This window comes from Diceros bicornis, chromosome 35 (assembly GCF_020826845.1).
Source record: "Diceros bicornis minor isolate mBicDic1 chromosome 35, mDicBic1.mat.cur, whole genome shotgun sequence".
Lineage (NCBI taxonomy): Eukaryota > Metazoa > Chordata > Mammalia > Perissodactyla > Rhinocerotidae > Diceros > Diceros bicornis.
The window spans coordinates 25,421,955-25,445,420 of record NC_080774.1 but is presented as its reverse complement, the minus strand read 5'-3'; the positions used below and the strand labels follow the sequence as shown (position 1 = coordinate 25,445,420).

At 39.6% G+C, this 23,466-nt stretch overlaps 1 protein-coding gene across 2 annotated transcripts in view; it reads left to right on the top strand.

Moving 5' to 3' along the window:
- LOC131398366 (solute carrier family 5 member 4) overlaps positions 1-23,466 on the top strand; it is a 41,918-nt gene that overhangs the window by 5,841 nt on the left and 12,611 nt on the right. For both annotated transcript variants that reach the window (XM_058531868.1, XM_058531869.1), the window contains exons 5-9: positions 7-111; positions 8,442-8,547; positions 9,757-9,837; positions 18,732-18,952; positions 21,768-21,903. In XM_058531868.1, coding sequence (XP_058387851.1) covers positions 7-111; positions 8,442-8,547; positions 9,757-9,837; positions 18,732-18,952; positions 21,768-21,903 — 649 coding nt within the window. The remainder of the gene's footprint in view (positions 1-6; positions 112-8,441; positions 8,548-9,756; positions 9,838-18,731; positions 18,953-21,767; positions 21,904-23,466) is intronic.

Below are 23,466 nucleotides of genomic sequence, written 5' to 3'. Positions count from 1 at the left end.
CTGCAGGTCATGACCATGCCAGAATATCTGAAGAAGCGGTTTGGTGGGAAGCGCCTCCAGATCTACCTCTCTGTCCTCTCCCTCTTCATCTTTGTGGTTTTGAGAATCACAGTGAGTTGAGCGCTCCTGGCATTTTAGCTTCCTGAGATAGCTTTGGTGGGGCTACAGGGCTTTGATGGGGCTAGAGCGCTAAGATCAGAGAACTGGGTGTGCATATATCAACAGTCTTTATGTGTCAAGCCATATGGATGTCTTAAACTGCCTGGGGTCTCTCTACCAAGTTTTTATGGAAAAAAGGAGCTTCAGAGACCCTGCATCTCTAGAGTAAAAGAATTTCGAGTCATGAGGCGCTCCAGAGTGTAAACTTACACTTTCATTAAAGATATGAAAAAATGGATGTACAGAAAGAACAAAATGTCTCATTCAAGTAACACAGCTATTTGTGGTAGAAAAGTGGAGACTTCTCTAGTCTCCTGCCTTTCCACTGCACAATAACCTCTTTATTCTCTTTATCAGGGCCAGTCTAGGTTTATATTTTCATTTTCAGCTTGATTATCTGACATGTGAGACAGGAGGAAAGTACTTTGTATTATTATACTGACTTTTCTTAAATTTATTTTATCTAAGACCACTCCTATAAAACAGATGTCACAAGTAAGTGTTAAAAGAATTCTAAAGCCTTTCAAAAGTTAAGTTCCTTGGAGATAATCATAGAGGAAAGAAGAAAGGGATTTGAAGATTCAGCAGCACATGTAGAAAACAAAGAAAGAGTGACTCATTTGCTCCTGATGTATCAGTGACTAATGAAATAATCTCCTGCAAGTTTATGGTCTAGGCAGTTCGTGAGAGAAGAAGCTAACCCTCATTATCACTCTTCTGTTGAGCTGAGTTGTTCCTGGAAGTAAACCAGCTACTTAGATTAGATGACATGAGCCTTCCTAATGCAACGTGAGCATTTCCCAGCACTTACTGTATGTTTTTGAGCTCCTTGCAAGTGGTAATAAAGATTTCTATGCACTAGAAGTTCACCCTATGGTTAAGGATATAAGAATTTTAAACATGACATAGTTAACATTTTATAATGATATATGCAAATTTATATATTAAAATGCGAGCTTCAATAGAGTGTGTGGACAAGTACAGGAGACGTGCTATGAACCCCCAGGAAAGGGATTGGTCCCTGCTGGGTGGAATTATTGGAGATTGTCCTCATTTGCGGGGTCGGGGGGTAGGCTGCTAGTGTCTGGGGCCTTGCGCTTGCAGGTTCCATAAGTGGGTGGGACTCGATGATCTTCTAGTTCTCCTCTGGCTCTGACATCTACAGATTTATGGTTCTAAAGAACATGAACAGGGTACAGGAGCAGAATGATAGTGGCCAAAGTGGCCCCTTACGGATGCAGCCTCCTGGAGTGGAAGGTTCCCGGTAACCGGGAGGGGATGGAATGTTGGGGAGCTGAATGGAGGACCCAGAGCATGTATGTGACAGTGAGGGGTGTGTGGTTGGCTGGAAAGAGACAGTGGCAGGAGTCCATTCTTATCTACGAAGTTATGTTTTAAGTAATACTAGCCAGACAGCCTCCAGCTTATGATGATTCGACTTAAGATTTTTCAGCCTTACGATGGTACAAAAACGATATGCATTCAGCAGAAACCATACTTTGAATTTTGAATTTTGATCTTTTTCTGGGCTAACAATATGCAGTAGGACACATTCTTGTGATGCTGGGCAGCGGCAGTGAGCCACAGCTCCCAGCCAGCCACACAATCGCAAGAACAAACAACCAATACGCTTCATACATTCTGTTGTTCACTTTCAATACAGTGTTCAATAAATTACAGGAGATATTCAACACTTTATTATAAAACAAGCTTTGTGTTAAATGATTTTGCCCAACAGTAGGCTAATGTAAGTGTTCTGAGCACATTTGAGGTAGGCTAGGCTAAACTATGATGTTTGGTAGGTTAGGTATATTAAATGCATTTTGAACTTGCAATGGATTTATTGAGATACAACCCCATTGTAAGTCAAGGAAGATCTGTAATAATTAACCTTAGGCACGACCTTTTGTGTACTATTACTCTCTGATAACAGATTCTGTCCTGGTTACTTATTAAATAGGTCATTATGAGGAGTTAGGACAGGACAGCTTTCACAGTCCTCCCCTCCCCAGGTTTGAAAAAGTTCATCTTATTCACTGGTTTTCAACCTCCAATAACACACATACAGTCATGCACCAAATAACGATGTTTTGGTCAATGACAGACCGCACATATGATGGTGGTCTCATAAGATTAGTACCAATAGCCTAGGTGTGTAGTAGGATTTAATATCTAGGTTTATGTAAGTATGTGCTATGATGTTCGCACAATGACGAAATCACCTAACACATTTCTCAGAACATATCCCCATCGTTAAGCATCCTGTGACTGTATCGAGAATCATTGCAGACATGACATATGTTTACTCCTAAACATTTCAGTCTGTATGCCTTAAAGACATTGATATATTTTTGGAAAACCACACTGCAAATTTTAAAATCAGGAAATTAACTTTGATACAAACTATTATGTAATCAGATATTGACTATTGTCCTAATAATGTCCTTTAATAGCAAAAGAAAATCCTGGATCATGCAATGCCTCTTTTTTATGAGAAATATTTTATAGCCATTGTAAATGTAATTAATTTCATTGAATTGTACATGTTAAAATGGCTAAAATGGCAAATTTTATTTATACATATTTTACCACAATAAAAACGCATTGGCAATATAAGCTACTCACATATAATTTCAAAACCATCAATTTAATGCCTTAATTTTACTGTATAAGAGAAACAAAAGTCAAGGAATTCATAATATGATAATAAGTGTTTTAACAAGTAAATGATTAGGCATTAGTACACAAGTCCTAATACTGTAGTTAAATACTTATCCCCACCCCACCATGTAGATCAGTATGAATCTGACAGCTATAAACGCAGGCAGATGCAGGTATGTTTTATGGCAACTCAAATACAATGAGTGGCATCTCAGTAGGTGATATTTTTTCTGAAATAGTAATAATTATTTTGTTAATATCCAATTTTGTAAAAAGTACAGTCTTCCTTCAATTTACACAGCCATTGCATTCCTTGAAAACCCAGAGACAACAAATTGACAGGAAGTACTATGTGTTTGTAAAACAGAGTTAGTTTCTAGGCTCAGATAATCAAGAACAGGCTTTTCACCAACACAAATGTCTGCTGAGATGACAAAACAATAGGTTTTATTTCAAATCTTAGAGGGAAAAAACAACCATCTCCTGCGACACCCCTTCCAAACTCAAAGAAACCTACCTCTAATTCTTCTGATTGTGAATCCTGCCACCTTATCCCTTTTCCTCACCTCACTCATGCTTTCCTTTTCCTTAGATTCGATGATTTATCCTCATAATCCCTCTTCAGCACATAGACTCAATTTCTCTGTCTATCTCCCCTTTCATTGAACTCCCCTTGAAAAACTCCAACCTTGGTTGAATTCAGCTTCCAACTTACTCTGTGCTACACCCAGGGATTTTACTTCTGTCTTTCTAACTAACGTGCTTGTATGCTATTTTTCAGATGTTTTTTGTGGATTTTTGTGTGTGTGTGGAGCCTGGGAGGATGAGAACTGAAGGGGCAGATCCAAGTGGGGCTAGCACAAGTTTGTGTTGAAGTAAGATCAGGGAAGCTGGGAGCACACTTTGCGGGTACAGAGGTTCAGGCAGAGCTGGGTGGACTTGAGAGTCCCTCTGCTGGGCTCTAAACCTCAACCAATAATCCTTTCATCTATGTTTCTTATAATTTCTACCCTTGTCCTCTCAGTGACTATTCTAAACTGTTTACAACTTCTTTAGCTCCTGGATCTCTGCCTCTTATCAGAAAACCTCACCTCTTACTTGACATAGAAAATTTAGGCATGAACTAACACATCCCTCCAACCACCCAAATAATCTACTTTTCTTCATTTTTCCCTTCCCCCCACAACTCTGAAGTTGAAGAGTCTTCCTTTTGTCAAAGGCCAACCACTCAACCTGTGTCTACTCTTTTTTTTTTCCCTTTGGTGAGGAAGATCAGCTATGAGCTAACATCTGATGCCAATCCTCCTCTTTTTGCTGAGGAAGATTGGCCCCGAGCTAACATCTGTGCCCATCTTCCTCTACTTTATATGGGACGCCGCCACAGCATGGCTCAACAAGCAGTGCGTCTGTGCGAGCCCGGGATCCGACCCCTGGGTCGCAACAGCGGAGTGCACGCACTTGACCGCTTGCGCCGCTGGGCCAGCCCCAACCTGTGTCTACTCTTGATCCCATCTCTTCTCAATGTCTCTGGCTACTTGCTTCCCACCCCCCCCCCCGAACCATCATCTATTACTTCTTGCTTTCTACTACCCTCAAACGTGATCAGGTATCTTCCTTCATAACAATAATCATTGCTTTACTCTGTCTACCTACTCCTCTATTTTTCGTTATTCTTTCTCTGCTAACAATCATGAAAGAGTAGTCTATACAAGCTGTTGTGTAGACATTGCTCACTTTCCGTTCACTCACTCACCATTCCTCTGTATGATCAGTTCAATAATTGATCCTCTGAGGATGAGATCTGGCTTCCAAGGACTTCATAACTGGATTGCAGAGATGACATAGAGAGCTATAGTAATCAATGAAGAGATCAGTGATGCAGTGCAGACTCAATGCTGGGGAAAATTTAGCAGGAACCAACTCACTCCCCACCAAAGAGTCTACAGCCACAGTTCTTGGACACAGGCTCAGTCAAATGTAGGGTTTGGATGGAGGGACAATCTAAATGTGGAGACAACATGAGCAAAGACCCGGAATTAGAACTGACATGGCATTTTGAAGAGTTGAGTTAAAAGTGTTGTGTGGACTATATCATGTCGTAAGTGTTGATGAGGTTGTGTTGTCCTCCCGTGATTGTACCTGTAGATGCTTTCTTTGTTAACAAATACTTAGAACTCAACATAAGGTAGAGAGCCAAGGTCCCAGGCAACAGCTGGTAGACACTCACCCCGTCCATTATCCTTCACCAATATTAGAATTCTAACCCTACACAACTATACAAAGGGATCCTAAAGTTGATTTGACCCAAACTCTTCTTTTTACAGCTGATCAAGGTGGAGCCTAGTGAGTGGAAATGATTTGTCTGAGTTTACACCATGAATTAGCGTCACAGCCAGCACAGAGCCCAGTTTTCCTATCGGTATAGGGTTCTTTATTTTTGTGTGGGTAGTATTATACACAACATAAAAGTGCCCAAAACATAAATGAACAGGTCAATCATTCATTACAAATACCCCCATAACCAAGAAGTCCCTCTCGTGATTCCTTACAAATACTACTCTCTCCTTCCCCTAAAAATAACTACCACCCTAATTTCTAACACTTCAAGTTAGTTTTGCCTCTTGAATTTTATATAAATATGACAAAGCAGTAAGTATTCTTTTGTTCCTGGCCTCTTTTTGATCAGAATTATATTTGTAAGATTCATCCATATTGTTGATGCAATTACTCATTTTCATTGTTATGAAGTATTGCATTGTATGACTATACCAATTTTATTTGTTCTACTGTTGGTGAAGAAATATGTGGTTTCTACCTTTTGGCTATTAGGAATAATGCTGCTGTGAACATTTGGTATATGTCTCTTAGTGCTCTTGAACATGCATTTGTGTATGCTCAAGGAATCTAATTGCTTGGTCATATGGTGAACATCTATTTGACGTTAGTGGATAATACAAAACATGTTTTCAAAGCATTTACATTTACACTCTCACCAGCAGCATATTAAAGTTCATATTGCTTAACAGACCTATCAACAGTTGGTGTTGTCTGCAATCTTTCAAATTTTAGCCATTCTATGAGTGTGTGGTGATGTCTCATTGTGGCTTTAATTTGCATTTCCTTCCATTTCCAGTGAGATGGAGCATCTTCACAGGGGTCTCAGGTGTTTATTGACCGTTTGGCTATATTCTTGAGAAATGCCTATTCAGGTTTCATGTTCATTTTTAAATCGAGTTGTCTTGTCTCTTTCTTATTCTTTTATAGGAGTACTGGCTCTTTATGGGTTTTATGTGTTACAAATATCTTCTCCAAACATGTGGCTTGTCTTTGAATAAACAGAAGTTCCTAATTTTGATGTAGTCAACTTTAGCAATCTTTTCTTTTTGGTTGGTGCTTTTCGAGTAAGAAATCTTTCCCTCTCCCAAGGGCAAGGAGAAATGCTACTATACTAACCTCTGTTCTTTGTTCTTCCTTCTTCCTCCTCTCCTCCTCTCCCTGCTCCTCTCTCCTCTCCTCCCCTCTTCTTTTTCTCCTTCTCTTTCTCCTCCTCCTATTCCTTCTTCTTCTCTCCCTCCCTCCCTTCTTTTCTCTCTCTCTCATATTTTTAAATGATTTGAGATTACGTTACATATATCAATGCCCTTTATCCCCAAATAATTCCATATAAATTTCCCCCAGATTTAACATTCATTTATGATTCTAGAATCATTGGTAATTCTATTCAATGATTTTTACCTGATCCAATCTTTACTACGACAGTTGCAAAATGATGGTTTTCCAATTCTAGCACCCCCTTTATATTCCTATTCCTAGAAAGAGGAATAGTCTCTTTCAAAACCACAGTAAAATCAACTTCACTAAATGTCACATTGATACAATAGTTTTATCTAATCTACTATCTAAATTCCAATTTTGTCAATTGACACAATAATATCCTTTTTGGTATCTTTATTTTTCCGGTAGAGAATGCAGTCTAGGGTCTGGTATTACATTTAGTTGTCAAGTGTCTTTAGCTTCCTTTAACCTGGAACAAACCCATAGCCTTTTTTTATCTGTGGTGACATTGATATTTTTGAAGAATAGAGGTCCTCCCCCATCATTCTTAATATAACAATCTTCATTTTGGATTTTTCTGGTATTTCCTGATGGTTGGATTCAGGTTATGCATTCTTGGCTGGAATACTGCATAAGTCATATTGTGTCCTACTCAAGGTATCCTATCTGGAGACATTTGACGTCCATCTGTTCCTCAGTGGTGATGTTGCTTTTGATCACCTGGTTGAGATTTTGCCAGATTTCTCCACTGTATAATTACTGGGTTTTTCCCCCTGTAAGTAATAAGCAGTTTGTGATGAGATACCTTAAACCATGCAAATATCCTGTTCATCTTTAAAATTTACCACTAGACTTGTCATTCATAGATGATTCTTACTTGATCCAATCTTTACTGTAATGGTTGCCAAATGATGATTTTCCAACTCTAGCACTCCTTCTGTAGTTACCAGTCAGCATTCAGCATCCTACTAAAGGCAAGAGCCCTTCGTTCTCCTCTATCTACCTACCTATCTACCTATCTATTTATCTATTGCTGATATGGACTCATAAATTCGTATTTATCATTGGTTTACAAATGGTTATTGTATGTAATTATATTGATGCTCATATTATACCAGATTGGGCCAGTAGAAGCTCCTCAAACTGGTTCCTGTGTAAAGAATGTGACATGCCTCCATCATTTTCTTGGGCAATTCCTCAAATTCTGGCATAACAAAATGTTCCAGACTCATCTTGTACCAACCCTCCTCTTGCCCTGGAATCATTCATTTTTCTGCGGGAGGATATTAAAGACCAAAGTCTGGGTGCTAAGTGTGTTCATTGAGTTGCTTTTTTATCGTGGCTCTTTTAGCAGACAGAATTAGGAAATATATACATATATGCACACATGTACATACACATACGCACACATATATATGTGTGTTTATAATTGTAGGAAAATTGAAACAAACATATAATTGTGAAAATCCCCATTGGCAAACAAAAATGTTGATTTTAAGAATACGTGGAGGGGCCGGCTCCGTGGCTTAGCGGTTAAGTGCGCGCGCTCTGATGCTGGTGGCCCGGGTTCGGATCCCGGGCACGCCCCAAGGCACCACTTCTCCGTCCAACCCGAGGCCGAGTCCCACGTACAGCAACTAGAAGGATGTGAGCCTATGACATACGGCTATCTACTGGGGCTTTGGGGGGAAAAAAATGAATAAATAAAATCTTAAAAAAAAAAAAAAGAATACGTGGAAAAAATTCTCCATCATAGTCAAGAGTGTTCCTATAAGCAATTACTTAGCCTCTTTAAGCTTGTTGGTACAGGAAAAGGTCTCAGTCATGCTGCCTCGATTTAGCAATGAACTAACTGCTATTACGATAGAGAAACAGAGAGTAAAATTGCTGTTTGAGGCTCTATGAAAGATATTGCTGTGAGGACATCTAAGTGGAATTTTGAAGGATGAGCAGAAGATTACCACGAAAAGAAGTTGGTGGAGGGGGCGGGGGGAAGGACACTAGAGCAGAGAAAATAGAGGCTTGAAATGCACATTTCTTTTCCATCCTGACTGTTCCTTTTTTAGTCAGACATATTTTCTGGAGCCATATTCATCAAGCTGGCCTTGGGATTGGACCTTTATCTGGCCATCTTCATCCTCTTGGCTGTCACTGCTATTTACACAATCACTGGTGAGTCCATTGCATGTTTAGCTCAGTCATGCTATCTTCTGCTGATCTCGCCCCAATCTGCAATTAGCAACCTCAGGGTTAGCCCTGTCACTACCAAAGTAAGGATATCCTTTTATTCCCACTATGAGAGTCAGGCACAGGACAAGAAATACAACTAAAGTGAACAATCTTCGGAATTAATTGTGAGCACCTTGATGGAGGATAATGATATGGTGGGTAAAGTAGGGAAATGGTGATTTGGCTCAGCTATGTGTTCAGTACCCAGGTTGGCATTTGGAATCCAGCATATCACACACATGAAAGGTCAGGATGAAATAGCAGCTCAGACATGAGAATACACCAAATGAATACATGATGCCAGGGCATGGTGGTGGGCTATGAATGGCAGAATCAGGAAAGAAGAACTGGTGCAGTGAGTTGGTTGTGGAGAGAGGATATGTGGTAATAGTTCAAGCAGGCTTTCATGAACCAGATACATTGATGTAGTGTCTCATTCATACTAACTTATGAAAATTAAACTATACCAGCTCAGTTAGGAAAAAATAAAGAAAATAACAGCTGGAACAATCAAGACAGTTCTGGAGCCATTTTCAAACATTGAGCATATGTTTCAGTGTAAGTGAGAGATGGGGGCATGAATCTCCTGTTTTCAGGATCAATCTTGTTTCCCCAAGACACTCCCATAAGAGAAATATCTTATTCACTGAGAGTCTAATGAGTCTAGAGTTGAAAGAGAAGTTGTTTTTTGTACATTGCAGCAAAACACATGTCAACAACTTTATCTGGTGTACAACTAACAAAACAGTGATATCTGTGTTCCAACACTAGAGTGAAAACGGCTTGGCTCAATTTTTTGAAAGCAAGAATATTGTGCTAAATGGAGTGAATTGAGGGATTGTTGAGGGAAACTTTCATGCTATTAAAACTTTGCCTTTTCTCTTATTTAATATTCAAAAACTTACACAAAGATGGAACTCCACAATAATTCATAGAAACTTTGAGTCAAGGCAAGGCAAGGCAGACAGGAGGATCAATGAGAGACGTAACGACTGAGGAGATGATGCTGAGAGGAGTTTGTGGTCCAGCCAGCTTTTGCTATGTTTTCTGCTGAGTCTTTTCCAGGGTTTGGGTGGAAGAGAACTGGAGGTGAAGGCAAATGGATGAGGACACATGGATAAAATATCTTGGTTCTTGTCTTTCTCTTCGCAGGGGGCTTGGCCTCAGTTATTTACACAGACACCCTCCAGACCTTCGTCATGCTGATAGGTTCTTTTATTCTCATGGGGTTTGGTAAGTGCTAACAGCATGAGTGGTTCTCTGGGACTGGAAATCGTGGGACTTGTGTCTGTTCAGTTCGTCTGCTCTTTACTGCTGCCTCCCAGTTCTATCTGGTCACATTTTCCAATCATTCATATAATTCACATCACTGAAATATCTGCCTGACTTCTTTTTTGCTGGACTATCTCAGCATGAGGAAATAAAGGAGAAGAACTTTACATCCTTTAAAAAATTATTGCTCAGGTAAATGACCTGTTTAATTTTAACATCTTTGTGTTCAGAATGAACAAAGTATCATTGCATTGATAATTTTTCAAAAATATTGGTACATTAGATTCAATTCACAGAAATCCTTAATTTATACAGAATCTTCATAAAATGAAGGATTAAATATTAGGGGAACTTTAGATAACTGAGTATTAACTTCATTATGACTTTCTGATGGAAATTGTTAAAGTACATTACTCACTATTGTTAGAATATACAAACATAGGTTTGATTTTTCTTTTTTTGTTGTTGTTTATTGCAGTAACACTGGTTTATAACATTGTATAAGTTTCAGATGTACATCATTATACTTATGTTTCTGCATAGATTACATTATGTTCACCACCCAAATACTAACTACAACCTATCACCACACACTTGTGCCTAATTATCCCTTTCACCCCCCTCCCTCCCCCCTTCCCCTCTGGTAACCACCAACCCAATCTCTGTCTCTATGTGTTTGTTTATTGTTGTTATTATCTACTACTTAATGAGGGAAATCATACGGTATTTGACCTTCTCCCTCTGACTTATTTTACTTTGCATAATACCCTCAATGTCCACCCATGTTGTCACAAATGGCTGGATTTCATCATTTCTTATGGCTGAGTAGTATTCCATTGTGTATATATATTACATCTTCTATATTCATTCATCCCTTGATGGGCACTTAGGTTGCTTCCAAGTCTTGGCTATTGTGAATAATGCTGCAATGAACACAGGGGTGCATGTATCTTAACGCATTGGTGTTTTCAAGTTCTTTGGATAAATACCCAGCAGTGGAATAGCTGGATCATATGGTAGTTCTATCCTTAATTTTTTGAGGACTCTCCATGCTGTTTTCCATAGTGGCTGCACCAGTTTGCACTCCCACCAGCAGTGTATGAGAGTTCCCTTCTCTCCACATCCTCTCCAACACATGTTGTTTCCTGTCTTGTTAATTATAGACATTCTGACAGGCATGAGGTGATATCTCACTGTAGTTTTGATTTGCATTTCCCTGATAGTTAATGATGTTGAACATCTTTTCATGTGTCTGTTAACCATATGTATATCTTCTTTGGAGAAATGTCTGTTCAGGTCTTTTGCCCATTTTTTAATTGGGTTGGTAGTTTTTTTGTTGTTGAGATGCATGAGTTCTTCATATATTTTGGAGATTCAGCCCTTATCAGATGTATGGTTTGCAAATATCTTCTCCCAATTGTTAGGTTGTTTTTTCCTTTTGTTGATGGTTTCCTTTGCTGTGCAGAAGCTTTTTAGTTTGATGTAGTCCCATTTGTGTATTTTTTCTATTGTTTCTCTTGCCCGGTCAGACATGGTGCTTGAAAAGATGTTGCTAAGACCAATGTCGAAGAGCCTACTGCCTGTTTTCTTCTAGAAGTTTCATAGTTTCAGGTCTTACATTCAAGTCCTTAATCCATTTGGAGTTAATTTTTGTGTATGGTGTAAGGTAAGGGTCTACTTTCATTTTTTTGCATGTGGCTATCCAGTTTTCCCAACACCATTTGTTGCAGAGACTTTCTTTTCTCCATTGTATGTTCTTGGCTCCTTTGTCAAAGATTAGCTGTCCATAGATGTGTGCGTTTCTTTCTGGGCTTTTGATTCTATTCCATTGATCTGTGTGTCTGTTTTTGTGCCAGTACCATGCTGTTTTGGTTACTATAGCTTTGTAGTATATTTTGAAATCAAGGAGTGTGATACCTCCAGCTTTGTTCTTTTTTCTCAGAATTCCTTTAGCTATTCAGAGTCTTTTGTTGCTCCATATAAATTTTCGGATTCTTTGTTCTATTTCTGTGAAAAATGTTGTTGGAACTTTGCTGGGGATTGCATTGAATCTATAGATTGCTGTAGGAAGTATGGACATCTTAACTATGTTAATTCTTCCAATCCAAGAGCACGAAATATCTTTCCATTTCTTTGTGTATTCTTCCATTTTTTTCAGCCATGTTTTATAGTTTTCAGTGTACAGATCTTTCACCTCTTTGGTTAAGTTTGTTCCTAGATATTTTATTCTTTTTGTTGCAATTGTAAATGAGATTGTATTCTTAATTTCTCTTTCTGCTACTTCGTTGTTAGTGTATAGAAATGCAACTGATTTTTCTATGTTGATTTTGTATCCTGCAACTTTACCGTATTCGTTTATTACTTCTAAAAGTTTTTTGGTGGATTCATTAGGGTTTTCCATATATAAAATCATGTCATCTGCAAATAGTGACAGTTTCACTTCTTCCTTTCCAATTTGGATCCCTTTTGTTTCTTTCTCTTGCCTGATTGCTCTGGCTAGGACTTCCAGAACTATGTTAAATAGGAGTGGTGACAGTGGGCATCCTTGTCTGGTTCCTGTTCTTGAAGGGATAGCTTTCAGTCTTTCACCATTCAGGATGATATTAGCTGTGGGTTTGTCATATATGGCCTTTATTATGTTGAGGTACTTTCCTTCTATACCCATTTTATTCAGAGTTTTTATCATAAACGGATGCTGTATCTTGTCAAATGCTTTCTCTGCATCTATTGAAATGATCATGTGATTTTTATTCTTCATTTTATTAATGTGGTCTATTACATTGATTGATTTGCGAATGTTGAACCGTCCTTGCATACCTGGAATAAATCCCACTTGGTCATGGTGTATAATCTTTCTAACGTATTGTTGTATGCAATTTGCTAGTATTTTGTTAAGGGTTTTTGCGTCAATGTTCATCAGTGATATTGGCCTATAATTTTCTTTTTTTGTGTTCTCCTTGTCTGGTTTTGGTATCAGGGTAATGTCGGCTTCGTAGAATGAGTTAGGGAGCTTCCCCCTCTCTTCAATTTTTTGGAAGAGTTTGAGAAGGACAGATATTAAGTTTTCTTTGAATGTTTGGTAGAATCCACCAGGGAAGCCGTCTGGTCCTGAACTTTTATTTTTGGGGAGGTTTTTGATTACTGTTTCAATCTCCTTACTGGTGATTGGTCTGTTCAAATTCTCTATTTCTTCTTGATCCAGTTTTGGAACATTGTATGATTCTAAGAATTTATCCATTTATTCCAGATTGTCAAATTTGTTGGCATATAGCTTTTCATAGTATTCTCTTATAATCTTTTGTATTTCTGAGGTGTCTGTTGTAATTTCTCCTCTTTCATTTCTGATTTTGCTAATTTGTGCCTTCTCTCTTTTTTTCTTGGGGAGTCTAGCTAAAGGTTTGTCAATTTTTTTGGTCTTTTCAAAGAACCAGCTCTTGGTTTTATTAATTTTTTCTATTGTTTTTTAGTCTCTATTTCATTTATTTCTGCTGTAATTTTTATTATTTCCCTTCTTCTACTGATTTGGGGCTTTGTTTGTTCTTCTTTTTCCAGTTCCTTTAGGTGCATTGTTAGATTGTTTATTTGAGATTTTTCTTGTTTGTTGAGATAGGCTTGTATTGTTATAAACTTCCCTCTTAGAACCGCTTTTGCTGTATCCCATAAATTCTGGCATGTCGTATTTTCATTTTCACTTGTCTCCAGGTATTTTTTGATTTCTCCTTTGATTTCTTCTTGACCCAATTGTTGTTCAGTAGCATTTTGTTTAATCTCCATGTATTTGTGGCTTTTCTGATTTTCTTCCTATAGTTGATTTCTAGTTTCATACCGTTGTGGTCAGAAAAGATGCTTGGTATAATTTCAATCTTCTTAAATTTATGGAGACTTATTTTGTGGCCTAATATGTGATCAATCCTGGAGAATGTTCCATGCGCATTTGAAAAGAACGTGTATTCTTCGGTTTTTGGATGGAATGCTCTGTATATATCTACTAGGTCCATCTGTTCTAGTGTGTCGTTTAAGGCCAATGTTTCCTTATTGATCTTCTGTTTGGATGATCTATCCATTGGTGTAAGTGGAGTGTTAAAGTCCCCTACTATTATTGTGTTACTGTCTATTTCTCTTTTTATGTCTGTTAATAATTGCTTTATATATTTAGGTGCACATACATTGGGTGCGTAGATATTTACAAGTGTTATACCCTCTTGTTGGGTTGTTCCCTTGAGCATTATGTAATGCCCTTCTTTGTCTCTTTTTACAGTTTTTGTTTTAAAGTCTATTTTGTCTGATATAAGTATTGCTACCCCAGCTTTCTTTTCATTGCCATTTGCGTGGAGTATCTTTTTCCATCCCTTCACTTTCAGTTTGTGACTGTCTTTAGGTCTGAAGTGTTCTCTTGTATGCAGCATATATATGGGTCTTGTTGTTTTATCCAATCAGCCACCCTATGCCTTTTAATTGAAGCATTTAGTCCATTGACATTTAAAGTAGCTATTGATAAGTATGTACTTACTGCCATTTTTTAACTTTTTTTTCTCAGTGTTTTAGTAGTCCTTCTCTGTTCCTTTCTTCTTCTATACAGAATTGATGGTCTCTTTAGTTCGACCTCTGTCTGAAAGCTCTGCTCTTTAACACCCCTCCTCCCTCCTTTTATGTTTTTGATATCATATCTAACCTCTTTTTTGTGCATTTGTATCCATTACCTTCTTCTCATGGAAATACATAATTTTTCCTTTTGTGGTCTTCTTTTTTCCCCTTAAATCAGTCCCTTTAACATTTCTTGTAGCACTGGTTTCTTGGTGACAAACTCCTTTAATTTTTGCTTGTCTGGGAAATTTTTGATCTCTCCTTCCATTTTGAATGATAACCTTGCTGGGTAGAGTATTCTTGGCTGTAAGTTTTTTCCTTTTAGCACTTTAAATATATTGTGCCATTCTCTTCTAGCCTGTAAGGTTTCCGCTAAGAAGTCAGCTGATAGCCTTACGGGGTTTCCTTTTTATGTAACTTGTCTTTCTCTTGCAGCTTTTAGTATTCTCTCTTTATCTTTAATTCTGTAAATTTTAATTATGATGTGTCTTGTTGTGGTCCTCTTTGGGTTTATCTTGTTTGGGGCTCTCTGTGCTTCCTGTACCTGGATGTCTGTTTCTTCCTTAGGTTAGGGAAGTTTTCATCTATTATTTCTTGAACTAGATTCTCTGCCCCTTTGTCTCGCTCTTCTCCTTCTGGGACACCTATAACACGGATGTTAGTGCACTTGACAGTCTAAGGTCCCTTAGACTGTCCTCACTCTTTTTAATTCTTTTCTCTTTTACCTGTTCAGCTTGGGTAATTTCTTCTAGTCTTTAGTCCAGCTCACAGATCTGTTCTTCTGTATCCTCTACTCTGCTTTTGAGTCCCTCTAGTGAATTTTTCATTTCCAGTATTGTATTCTTCATTTTTGATTGGTTCTTTTTTATATCTTCCATTTCTTTGTTGACATTCTCACTGAGTTCATCTGTTCTTCTCCCCAGATCAGTGAGCATCCTTAACACTCTTTGTTTGAACTCTCTGTTGGGTAGGTTGCTCATCTGGGGTTTTGTCCTGTTCCCTTGCTTGGAATGTATTCCTTTGCCTCCTCATTTTGCCTCTTTCCCTGTGCTTGTGTCTATGTATTACGCAGGTCAGTTACATCTCCTGCTCTTGGATAGGTGACCTTATGTAAGTGATGGCTCAGGAGGCCTGCTGTGTGCTTCCCTCAGTTCTCAATGTTCCAGGGGTGACCCCTATGTGGGCTACATATGCCATTCTGTTGTGGCCTGTTTGCTCTCCCTGTAGGCGCCCAGGGAGGCTGAGTTATGCTCCTGGCCAGCTGTTGTAATGCTCAGCTGCTTGTCATTGTTGTGGACCCTTCATTCTCTTTATCAGGTCTGGGGAGCCCCAGCACAGTTGGCTGCAAGTTCTAATACCACATTTGTGTTGCAGTATTTCTTTTAAGTGAGTAGGCCCGCACCGTGGCAGGTTCTTAGGCTCAGGGGCTTACAATTGCTATAAGCCTCCAGCCTTTAGGTTTCTTGTCAGCTCTCTGAGGATTGCAGCTGGGTGGGGCTGGCCTCAGGCATGGGAGCACCCAATTGTTTCAGGCTTTGGAAGGTGGGGCAAACCCCCTATGTGGGTCTTTGGGAAGCACAAGTCTTCTGCAGCTGACAAGCCCTGCCGCCCACAGGTCCACACACACAGTCTACACAGTCCTGCCCCATGTGCGCACCCCGACCTCCTGAAGTGGACCCAGTCTCTCCACGGTGGGAGCCCCACACACTCCACCCACTCCTTGTGCATGCTCTGTCCTGCTGAAGTCGGCTCAGTTGCCAGGCTGCAGAGAATCCAGTCACCAATCTATGCAGGCCCACAAATTTCCTGAGGGCTTGTTGTTGGGTGGGGCCAGTCTCTAGGGTGGGCTGCCTGCCCTGGCTGAGCTGGATTAAATCGGTGCTCTAGTGGGTGCTTCAGCCCTAGGCTAACAGGCCCCAGGGAGAACTCCAATGGCTTCTGTATCAGCATGCCCACACCAGGCCACAACAATGGCCACTGCCAATGTCCCAGTCCCTGGAGAGGTCTCACCTGTCACTGCAATGTACTCAGAGCCTATCAGGTGAGTCTCTTTTCACCAAAGCACTGTGCACCTTACTTTCTGGTGATTTTTGATTGCTTTCTGAAACGGGTGTGTTTGCGCGTGGGCCCTTTAAGAGCCGGTTTTAATTTCTTTGTGAACCAGCTTTTCTGGGGGTACTCCCCAATGTTTTAGTAGCCAGCCACGTCAGATATTATGCCACTCATCTTGATTGTGCTGGGTCCACAAAGTGCCCACAGTGGGGGCGCTCCCAGCTCAGGACCCCACTCCTCCAGGGAGGCTGCGTACCTTTGGGCTGCTCCCTGGCGGCCGTGAGGTGCTGCAGCTTGTGAAGGCAGCATTTTTTCTCTCCAGAAGGGAGTTTCAGCCTCTTTCACCTCAATTAGGATTGTCCTTTGTTGCAGGAATTCCTCTTATCCAGCTTTCAGTTCTGTCTCAGGGTAATTTTTCCACGAGTAGTTGTAAATTGGCTGTTTCCTCAGGAGGAGGTGAGTTCAGAGTCTGTTTATGCCGCCATCTTGACTCCTCTCCTCTGATTTTTCTTTACGATTCTTGCTTATTAGTATCATCAGTTAGTTCATTCTCTTGAATAAGTCATGCCAGCAAGCAGTATTGATGAATCTAATTTACAGCTTGTTAATTTTTGTTTTCTTTTATTACGGTATTTGTTTATCTTTGCATAGGAAATCCATGCACACAGTAAAAAGGATATAGGGTGAAAATAAATGTCCTTTCATCCCTCCCCTGTCTTGCAGTCACCATGCTCCACCCACTCAAGCTGCACTGTATACAACAATTCTGAGTATGCATGCACCTAATCACAGAGCTTGAAGACACATGAAGCAAAAACTGATAGAACTGCAAAGATAACAAATCCACAATGGTGTTTGGTGATTTTGACACAATATGGATGCCATTAGCGACCTATGGCTATTTAAATTTAAATTAATTAAAATTAAAACTTCAGTTTCTCATTTGTCTAAACGCATTTCAAGTGCTATCAGTATATGGCTAGTGGTTACTACTATATTGGACAGCACAGATATAGAACAATTCCATCATTGCAGAAAGTTCTATTGCACAGAACTTTCTATTGAAACAAAAACTTCACCATTATAGAACAGAACTTTCACTGTTCCATTGCACAGAGCTGCTCTAGAGGCAACTGCTAGTACCAATTCCTTGTGAACTTTCTATTTAGTGAGCCAGAATTTCTATGCTGTTCTTGTTCTGGCTCTTTGGTTTCTGGCCTCAGTGATGCACTCCCTGGCATCAGCCTCTCTAAACGTCACTTCTCCTATTCTTAGGGACGGACTCTTTCATCTCCTAGGTCTCCCACGTATTTTTGTCACAAACCATATTCCCCTTATCAGAACAACTTCCTTGTATCATCTGTATCCTCCATGAGATTGAGTTCCTGCCTTGCACATTCATATTGCCCATAATACCAGCACAATGTGTGGCACAGACAAAAATGTTGGTGTTCAGTTAAATAACTAATGAAGAAGTAAATTAATGTTAACCCCAACTCTACAAATGTATGAATTTTGCATCATTTGAACCTATGCTAAGTGGCCCCAGATGCCTGGGCTCATCTTTCTGGGGTTTCCATCCATTATGGCTCTTTTCTATACCTGACTAACCTTTCCAGACCCCCAGTGGGCTGAGTCTCACCATTTCCCCTCACCACACATAGTCTACTGCCCCAAATTTCTGCTTCTTATCTTCCCATTTTTTTTTATTGTAACCTAGGAGGAATACAGTATTGCACCAGACCACCACACTGTGCATAAGGTCACACCACCCAGGCTCTGTGTCAAGAAGAGGCTGTTGCCTCCCGGCCCTTTCAGAGGAGTTGGGGCTTCCTAATGGCTAATTCTGTTCGGGTCACTCTGTTAGCCCTTGTCCAGGTTTATTTCTGCTCTAGATGGTTGTGAGACATCAATATCAGTCTGTTGGATAATGGTCTTATTTTTACAATAAGGCTAGACACTAAATCAAAATTTTCAAGAGCACCATAAGAAAAGTAATTAAAGGGTGATTTGCTTTATGTACTTCGTGAAAGTAAATCTGATAGTGTGGCCAATGCCATTGGAGGTGCTAGAAAGACATGGAACCTGGGGGAAGGACCCTGAGGACTTGACCAGGCTGATTGGAGGTGCTTGGGTACCTCCACCACAAAGGAATAATTATGAACATGAGGTGTTTTGGATGTTTGCAAAACATTTAGTTTTATCCAATGCCTTTTCAGCATTTGCCGAAGTTGGAGGCTACGAGAGTTTTACAGAGAAGTACATGAATGCCATCCCCACCATAGTCGAGGGGGACAACCTGACAATCAGTCCCTCGTGCTACACTCCTCAAGCAGACTCTTTCCACATTTTCCGGGATGCTGTCACTGGGGATATTCCATGGCCAGGAACGGTATTTGGAATGACCATTGTAGCTGCATGGTACTGGTGCTCAGATCAGGTAAAGTGTGTGTGTGGCATGTGAATATGCTTAAGTTGTTCTTTTTCTTCTCATAAGAAAGGCATCTAGTTTCTATTTTGTACGCATATACACACATGTCGTTTAAAGAGTCAAATACTTCTACAAGGCTTGTTATGAAAAACAGCTGTCTGGTGTCCTGCTCTCCACCCCATTTCACTTTCAGCTCTTTCAGTTAACTATTTTGGTATGCATTTCTATTCTCTGGATCCTTGTACTCAATGTGTGGTCTGTGAACCATCAGCATGGACGTCACCTTGAAGCTCATTAGAAATAAACACTCTCAGATGCTACCCAGACCCATTGAATCACAATTTGCTTGTAAATTTGATCCCTAGGTGATTCAAATAAATGCTTGTATGCTTCCTTTGGTTTTCCAGTTTTAGGATTTTTCTATTGGCTTTCCGCAGTGAGAAATGAGGGTTTGGCTCTTTCAATTTTCCATCCTCAGTTCCACACAAGCACAGCTCCTGTTTCTCATCTTCCCAATAGATCTCATTTACACTTTTGATGAGATCAACATTCGATGCTACCATTTTTGTGACTACATAAACATAATTCACAGCTGAGACACATGATACTCTTTGATTGATTTTTCTTTAGCTTTTTCTTTTCTCTAGAATAAATCTTAATTTTTTTGCTTTAAATTTTCTTTGTAATTATTACTCATCAAAACCAAACCCTCTGCAAATTGCCTATATCTCTTCTCAATACTTGCAAACACATCAAGTATTCTACCAACTCTTTTCCTCATTTCCTCTCAGAACCCTTGGCCTCTCACAATGTGTCAGGTTGCTCTCTGTGCTTGGTGCCCACCCTCATCCAGGACCCCTTTCACTACCGTATTTGAGATTCCCTTTGCCTCATTCTTGGGTTATATCTCCTATTTCCAGTATTCTACAGAATCTTCTTTTTTGGTTTACTCCTTCTTTCAGGGCAATTGAATTCTCCAGTAAGTACTTGAGAAAGGAGATAAACTTATTGTGAATTTGCATGTTTGAAAATGTCTTCACTCCAACTTTTCCTAAATTGATCCTTTGGCTATGTACACAGTTCTCGATTGGAAATAATTTTCCCAAAGCCATGGATTCATTGCGTTTTCTGAATTCCACCATTACTATTCAGAAGCCTGAAGTTATTCTTAATTCTTCAGACATGACCTATCTTTTCTTTCTGGAAGCTTGTCTTTCCTTTGTCCTCAGTGTTCTGAAATTTTACCACAATGGAGTATTGTGTGTGGATCTATTTTTGTCCATTGTGATGGGCCACTATGAACCTGTTTAATCTGGTAATGGATGTCTTGAATGATTTGGGGGGATTCTTTGATTTCTTCCATTCCATTTCTTTTCCTTTGGGGACCTTCTATTTTGGGGTGTTGGTCTTCCTCAGCTGGTTCTCTAGTGTTTTTATCTTTTCTTCTTATCTTCCACCTCTTAATCTTTTGTTCTACCTTCTAGGAGACTTCCCTAACTTTATCCTCCAGTTTTTCTGCCGTCGTAGTTACAACTTCCAAGATCTTATTGTTTTCTCTGGATCTTCCTTTTCATATCATTTGAGTTTGTTTTTGTTTTGTTTTTTGATGTTTTCTTCTCCCTAAATAGTCTGCATCAACTCAAACTTATAATTTTACAATTTTAGCCTATCTTGAATCAGTTTTCATTTGTGATGTTAATGTGGGATCCAGTTTTCTTTTTCTCTATATAATAAACTGACTTTTTCCATATATCTACCAAAGAATGCATACTTTCATCATTGATTTGTGGAACCATCTTTATTATTTATATTTTGCCTCTGACCACGTGACTTGCCTTGTATAAGTGGCCTCACATTCACCCTTAGATCTGATACCTGAACCTCCTTTCTGCTGACAGGACTCCCTTCCTCACCTGTAATTTGTGTTGTCCCTCCAACTGTCTGCTTCTAACCCTCCATCTAAAAATGTCACCTGCTCCCCCAGCACTGAATGACACTGCTGTTCTCCCTAATAGATTTGTCTCTCCAAAGAGAATTAAGCAGAAAAAGGCATCCCTACTTTCTTCTCAAGGGCAGTCCTTGAGACGAAAAAATATCACGAATTTATGACATTATGGGTAGAAATCCTGTTTTGCTAAAAAAATTCTTAGTTAAGAGACAGCACAACTTAAGTAGAAATTATGAAATTATATGCATTTATTTTCCCAGGACCATCATATTTGATTCATAACTCAATGAAGTCCTCAGAATATTCTGAAGAAATCTAGAGATGAATGTGTCAGGGTTTTATGTTGATGGCTGCCTGACTATGGTGTTTCCATGGCGATGGGCTTGATTTCCCAAGGGGACAATTGCCCCATAACAGTAGAGAGATACTGATGAGTATGTGGCTTATTCAGTGCCTACAATATTAAAGACACAACTTAAACACACAACTTGTGGCAAAGATCAGTAGTGACAGCTTTGTACCTGGAGGAGCACACAGCCATTGTTGCAATGCAGCCTGCGAGCTGTAAATGTGTTTTAACAGTAGTGATGAGTATTGACTTCTATGTACCAAGAGTCTTATAAAAATTATACCTGATATTCAGAATGCCGTACAAGAGATAACCCTATTTAGAGATGAGAAAACTGAGACTCAGAGAAGTCAAATACTCATGTGAGAGGAGTAGGGACTTGAGTCCTGATTTTATCCTGAAGCCCATTATTCCCCACTAGCCATGACCCTATTTCTTATTATAACATTAATCCCTGAAAAGAGGCACTCCCCTTCTTTGAAGTCATCCTCTGGTTGTTTCATGACTGTGTTGTGTTTTCCCGGCAGATTATTGTACAACGTTGCCTATCAGGCAAGAACATGTCTCATGTGAAGGCTGCTTGCATCATGTGTGGTTACCTGAAGCTGCTGCCCATGTTCCTCATGGTGATGCCAGGGATGATCAGCCGCATCCTGTACACAGGCAAGTCCTGAATCCACCCATAAAGCCTCTTTTCTTTTTATGCTTGAATTTTGAGAAGTGGTTTTAAGATGTGTTAAAACTTTGATAAACTAGAAAACCCATTATATATGGAAGTAAAAACAGAATTTTAGGTGGAGAGAACAGCTTGTGTAGAGGGCCAGAAGCAGGAAAATTTGGCATATTTGACACTGTTCTTTTAGCTCTTTTATGCTATGTGCCTGTCTCCTTGTAGGCATTTGAGTCTGTGAGTCCTATTTTCATGAGTGGCTTGGATTTAAGCAAGTCTAGATGATAATGCAGAAGGGCACTGGAGGGTGTGGTAGAACTGGGAAAATATGAGTTGAGTGAGCTGGAGTGGTTGTTTGGTGATCTCTCTGACTGAGAAGGTCTTGAGTTGCACTGTCACCTCTTGGTCCCTATAAGATGGGTGAAGAACTGTACCAACCTCACTGCTTTGGAATTGGGTTGTTTGGGGCACTTTAATTTCTGAGTCAGCTGAAAGTAACTACTAATGTTGAAAATCTTCCTAAAAAGTCAACTTTCTGTCTTTATTACAAAGAGTGAAGGAAATATAACCGAATATTTCTTGGCTAATGGAGGCCTCCAGTTTTTGTTGGGGCAATCCATCAGACCACACTGAATCTACTTCATGTTTTCTCAACTAAGAATCAGGTTAATTGGCTGAAATCTTGTCAAGATGAACATCAAGTGACCAACCTCACTTCTTATTGCAACATTGTAGCGTTGTTGATAACAGTAAAGAATGTATAGATAGCCAACAAATAAGGAATGACTAAAGAAATTATCGTATACCTTCCTTATGGAAATTTGCACACAAGAGACTGAAGACTCAAAACTTGGGAAAATGCTGAATTTATTAAGTTAAATGTAAAAACTCACACTACAAAGTATTACCTTAATAGTTACCACAGTTATGCAAAAAAGACATTTCCCCAGAAAAGGATTAGAAAGGAATGAAAAAAACTAAAAGAAGCTAATGTGCTAATGTGCTAGTATTCTGGGTGATTTTATGTCAGTTTTTGTTATCGGTCGTCATAATATTGTTTAAGGAAAATAATCACCAAAGTATTGTGCAACAGCCACAATGAAGTGAGACCTCATCCCACAGGGGCAGTCACTGCAGTGACCACCACAAGTGACATCTCTTCTTAGATGTAGGCGGAAAACACTGGGCTAACTGTGACTGGACACAGCACTGACTTCGTTGGTAGTGGTGATATTTTATCTCTGGAGTTCTGTGCTCCTGGGAGGATTTATGCTCATGCAGCTTTTCTGGAGGGTGGAATCAGCTCCCTCTGTTTGCTCTAGTGCTCTAGCTGGGCCACATCGCAAGGAGGAACACTGCCCCGTAGGTCAGTGCAAGGGAAGCCACAGGTGTGAGACATTTATAAGAAGTCATATTCTGAGAAAAGAGGGAGCAGATCCGTGGTATGGAGTTCAAAGTTGAGTCTCCAATTTCCAGGCAAACATCTTTCCTCCCATCCGTGATCTTACAACTTGTTTCTTTGTCCAGTGGTTGTAGATTTTACCTGTTTGGGCCCC